The 5360-nt window shown below is 63.0% G+C and overlaps 1 protein-coding gene across 1 annotated transcript in view; it reads left to right on the top strand.

The window, feature by feature from the left end:
• TRIO (trio Rho guanine nucleotide exchange factor) overlaps window positions 1-5360 on the top strand; it is a 71322-nt gene that overhangs the window by 57417 nt on the left and 8545 nt on the right. The window contains exons 20-25 of the mRNA XM_012721745.1: window positions 118-233; window positions 872-938; window positions 1452-1561; window positions 2337-2406; window positions 2965-3054; window positions 4808-4900. Coding sequence (XP_012577199.1) covers window positions 118-233; window positions 872-938; window positions 1452-1561; window positions 2337-2406; window positions 2965-3054; window positions 4808-4900 — 546 coding nt within the window. The remainder of the gene's footprint in view (window positions 1-117; window positions 234-871; window positions 939-1451; window positions 1562-2336; window positions 2407-2964; window positions 3055-4807; window positions 4901-5360) is intronic.

The raw sequence follows: 5360 nt of genomic DNA on the forward strand, positions 1-5360 counted from the left end.
CCCCCCCACGGTCCGCGCCTTCGCGGGTCCCGCCCCCTGGTCCCCCCCACGGTCCGCGCCTTCGCGGGTCCCGCCGCCGGCCCCGCCAACCGCAGTTCTCCGGCTCTCGCTCCGCAGAGTAAGAGCCTCCAGCTCGACATCATCCCCGCCAGCATCCCCGGGTCCGAGGTGAAGCTTCGGGACGCCGCTCACGAGCTCAACGAAGAAAAGCGGAAATCTGCCCGCAGGAAAGAGTAAGCGGCGCCCCGGAACCCGCGGCCACTGGAAGCGGGTCCGTCCTCGGCCTCCACTGCGCTGGGCCCAGGCCAGATGTGTGTGCCCTGCTGCCTCGGTGCCCCGCCCGCGTCCTGGGTGGCGGGCAGGCTGTCAGTCACCTGTGACACGGGTCATCACGGGTCATTGGTCCAGCCGGCCACCAGTGGTGACAGCACACACATGCCCCTCAGTTAGGGAACCCCCAGCCCTTTACAGAGAGGGGGGCTCTAAGCCAGTCGTCCTCAGTCGGGGGCTGTTGTGTCCCCCCCGAGGGCATTTGGCAGGGTGCGGGGACACTCGGGGGTGCCACCTGGGGCCCCGGGGAGGCATGCAACTGACATTAGCAGGTAGAGACCCCGGATGTTGCTACCCCCCAAGCGCAGGGCCAGCGCCCCGTGTCAGAAGTGCTGAGTTGAGAGCCGGGGTCTGGGGAACCTCAGCAAGATCCGTCCTCCCTGGAGCTGGTGGCTGGATGCTGTCATTGCTGCGTGGCTGTTCCTAGTTAAGGCTCCAGCGCGGTCACTGGCTGGGGCTTTAGCGCGCTGAGTGCGCCGCGGGCCCCAGGTAGGCGCCGGGCTGTGCTCGGCGGACTCACCGCCCCCTCGCTCCGGTCCAGGTTCATCATGGCCGAGCTCATCCAGACGGAGAAGGCCTACGTCCGGGACCTCCGCGAGTGCATGGACGTGAGTGCTGCGGGCCGCTGCCCCGCGCGGTGGGAGCTCGCGTCTCACCCTCGCTCTCGGCGTTTCTTCCCAACATGCTCACGCTTCTTGTTTTGAGCCGAGAGTGGCAGAGCGGGCACTGGCCGGCCGGCCCCTCTGCAGGCCGGGCCCTGTTGTTTCGGGATGGCCCGATCTGGCCCCGGCCCCGCGTCCGGGCCCGCCCCGCCAGCCGGCCCTTCGCAGGGAATTTGGCAGCAGCTTTGGGACAGTGTGCCTACTGCTGTGCTGGGCAGCTGCCTTTATGGTGGCTCTGGTGGACCCCACAGGGGAGGCTGAGCCCAGAATTCAAAGCCCGGAGCAGACTCGTTGCTGCAAAACCCGGCAGGAGCCGAGCTGTCGGCTTTGGGTAAAGCGCTATTCTTACGCTTCGGAGAGGTTCCGTTCCCACCTCTGGGGCTGCGTTTCCAGACGTCCGGAGCGCCCGCCTCTCGGGAAGGGGGTGGGCGCGGGTCTGAGGCTGTCCTGTCCCCCCAGACCTACCTGTGGGAGATGACCAGCGGCGTGGAGGAGATCCCCCCGGGCATCGTCAACAAGGAGCTCATCATCTTCGGGAACATGCAGGAGATCTACGAGTTTCACAACAAGTGAGCGCGGCGGGGGGCGGCCGCCGCTCGTGGGGCGCGTGGCGTTGCGTGAGGACGCAGTTTCTGAGCAGAGCACGGGTTCCCCGGCTTGGTTGGTGGGGAGGAAGCCTGCAGGGCTTGCCTCGAACGAGCTGCCTCTCCACTCAGCAGTGGTACAGGCGCGACTGAGTTAGGCCCACTCTCACAGAGAAGGTGAGGAAGCTGCCGGGACCCCGCCTTCTCCCATCAGCACCCCGAGGCCTCCGGTGGCTAGTAGCCCGGCGGAAGCGCCCTCCTGGGGCTGCTGGCTGACGCTGATCTTGTTCGTGAGTGGGAGGCAGGAGTGGAGATGTAAGCCCAGCAGGAGCGAGCTCGCCCTGGCCGCAGAGGGGCTGCGCCCCAGGGAGAGCCTGCAGCCTTGGGGAGATGCTGCTGGCGCCCGTGGCGGGGTCTCCCTGGCCTGCCCCCCCTCCCCCCGCCCAGCCAGGAGCACCCACGTGCTACAGGGCTTCCCCCGACCGGACGTGCCGCCCGAAATGCCACACCCAGCGCCCTCCTGGAAGGCAGCGGCCCCGCTGAAATTTCCGCGAGCAGGTGTTTAAGGGAGCTGTGTCAGAGCCCCGCGCCCACCCTCTCGAAGAGGAGCTACGGGTGTCTTGGGACTTAACATTGAAAGGCGCAGACTTTCGCTGCATTGACTGAGATGACGAGATGCGGCCTGACCTGGTTTCTGGCCCGTCGCGAGATGCGAGAGGCTAAAACCCCCTCACGTACGGTCATGTTTTCCTTCTCGCAGCATATTCCTGAAAGAGCTGGAGAAATACGAGCAGTTGCCGGAGGACGTTGGGCATTGCTTTGTCACTTGGGTAATGACACTCGGCTCCTTGTTCTCACGGGGACTGGGGCACCCGAGGACAGTGGGAGGAACACGGGCCGTGTCTTCTGTGTCTCCGTTTTCTGCTGGGGCCGTGTATGGAGGGGCGGGCTTCCCTCTGCGTTGCTTCTCCGACCAGTTACTGCGGTGCGAAGAGCTGGTCTTGTGAGCTCAGTGACGGTTGACACAGGACAGCAGTGTGTCCGCTGGCTTGGCCCCGGGAGCCCCATGAAGCCCCAGCCAGGCCGGGGGGCCCAGAGATGCTGGACAGGGATGCAGACAGGAGCTCCGGTGACGGTGTGTGCTGCCAGGAGCTGACCGGGTCCTCACCCTCCATTGTGCGAAGGGAGACAGGGTGCCCAGCCCCACTGGCAGGGCAGCGGCCCTGAAGGGTATCAGCAGGAGGGGTGTGTGCAATGAGGATTTGTATGTAATAAGGTTTCTTTTATTTAGGGCTTCCATTTCCGTTATCCTCACAACCTTCTACAGAAAGTTTACCGGTGTGATTTGATGCCATTTGAAACATTCTAACTTCTTTTTTCATTTACAGGCAGACAAGTTTCAGATGTACGTCACCTACTGCAAAAACAAGCCTGATTCCACCCAGCTGATCCTGGAACACGCGGGCTCCTACTTTGATGTGAGTGATCCGCGCCCAGCGAGCCGTGAGCTTTGCGAGCTCGCATTCATTTTTAAGCTATCACGTTTGTGATACTGTGTAATATGCCCGGGACGCTCTTTCTGGCTGCCTTTGAAAGCTCCGTCTCCAGCACTGCAGCTTTTGGCTGCAGGAAACTCGGGTGCTGGTGTGCCCGTGCGCGTGTGGGCTTGTGTAGGCACACGTTGCCCTTGCTACTGCTTGTTACTCATGCTGATGCGTGGTGCTGTGCACGGAAGGTGCAAACTGGTAAAGGAGGCCTCTTTTCCTCTAAAACGAAGTAACTTGCCGTTTTTTAAAAGATTCCCTTTTCCCATTTTAATGTCACGATGATTCTTTTTCATCAGAGGTGTTCTGGTAAAAGCCGGCAAAACAGTTCTGTAACAGGCTGTAAATGCCCACTGGTGTAAACATAGGCGTCGCTCGTCAGCTTTGGAAGTTACCGAGTACCTCAGGAGGTGGGTGAAGCGTCCACGAGCTCCGTGACGACAGGCCAGGGCCCTGCAGGGGGCCTCCCCGGCACCGCCGTGGAATCAGGCGTAGTCTGTCTCCACACTGGTGCGTGGCCGAGCACGGCAGCCTGCTCTTTCCCGGAACCCTGGGAAGTTCGGCGAGAGCTGGGCCTCCGCCCCTGAGCCCAGGTGCTACCTGCAGGTGACGCCCAGGTGTCCCCAGTGACCGGGCGGCCACTCCACATGCAGCGTGTGGTCACAGCACCGGCACCAGCTCTGTTTCCCTCTCAGTATGTCAGACCCTCGGTCTTGGGCGTAGCTGAAGCCAACATTGCCATCTCAAAGGGTGCGGGAGATCGGGGCTCGCTTCGCCTTTCACAGACGCGCCCCTGAGTGCGCTGAACAGAGCCGCGTGGGCGAGGGGCTTCAGCCCAGGCAGCCCCTCCGCGCGGAGGACGACGCAGGCAGCGTGCGCGCCGCAGAGGCCGTGGGGGTGGCGGCCAGGGAGCTGGCGGGTCCCCACCCTGCACCCCGAGGGAAAATGCCAGAAGCTGGTTAAGGGGGACTGCGTGGGTTCCCCGGGATTGAACGTTGGTCGGATATTTGCGAAAGACGCCGTGACCTGGTGGCCATTTTGAATCACAAAACCCTGTGGAAAGGCGAACGTGTCAACAGAAATGGCGAGGTCGGTGTTTCGAAATCTCAGGTGTTGGAAATCATGTCGAAACCAGGTATCCAGAACACCCCAAGATTTGCCCCACTCACGGCGAGGCGGCCAAGCCCCGGAACCGTGGAGGGTTCTGTGCCCGGGCAGCCGGCACCAGCCGGCACCAGCCCCCAGGGGTCGGCCGGGGAAGGCGGCAGGAAGGCGCGTCAGAGAGCTCCGCACAGGTCTTGTCTGAAGGCCGCGTCTGACGCCCGTGCCATCAGGTGACTTTGAGGAAGATTCTGCTTTCAAGAATGCTGAAGCTGAGACGCCACAGGCGCATAGGCCGCGTGGGGTCCCGCCCTGGGACGGCTGAGAGCCCCGAGCAGACGCAGCACGCCAGCCCCCGCCGCTGTGCCCCGGGCCCGTCCAGGCCGCGCCGCTCCGCCGTCGTCTGCGGTCAAAGCGGTGACCTCCCGCGTCTGAGTCATCACTGCGCTTCCAGCGCACTGAAGGACGGGTCGTGATTTCCGCCCGCCGCGGAGAGACGGCGGTGCGCGGCTCGTCGTCGGGAACAATTGTCGATGTTTAATCCGAGCCACTGACCCGCTGGCTTCTGTTCTGTTTTTTAATCCAGGAGATCCAGCAGCGGCATGGACTAGCCAATTCCATCTCTTCCTACCTGATCAAACCGGTTCAGCGGATAACCAAGTACCAGCTCCTTCTGAAAGTACGTATGCCGCACCTCTGGCCCCCAGAATGCGATGAACTGTGCGCGCGACTCTTCGGCCATCCGTGTGAAATGCCCTCGATTTTGAAGTAACCCCTTGCGGAGTAATTTCCTTTTCTTAATTTCTTGCCCTGGCCAGTTTGTCAGCACAGCAGGTAAATCAGAGTATATTCCTAGGCGTGCACCTGACCTTCTCGGACTGACCTCCGTCCCTGACATAAAGTGAGAAGGAAAAGGACATTTCCCAGAGGCCTGCTGTGCCCCGAGCCAGCCCCTGCCCGCGCCAGTCTGCAGGGCTGCGGGTTTCCCGCCCAGGCGCAGGGCCCCAGGGCTGCGGTTTCCCGCCCAGGCGCAGGGCCCCAGGGCTGCGGTTTCCCACCCAGGGGCAGAGCCCCCAGGGCTGCGGGTTTCCTGCCCCGGGGCAGGGCCCCCGGGGCTGCGGTTTCCCGCCCAGGGGCAG

This window comes from Condylura cristata, unplaced genomic scaffold (genome assembly GCF_000260355.1).
Source record: "Condylura cristata isolate star-nosed mole 26May11 unplaced genomic scaffold, ConCri1.0 scaffold00007, whole genome shotgun sequence".
Taxonomy (NCBI): Eukaryota; Metazoa; Chordata; class Mammalia; order Eulipotyphla; family Talpidae; genus Condylura; species Condylura cristata.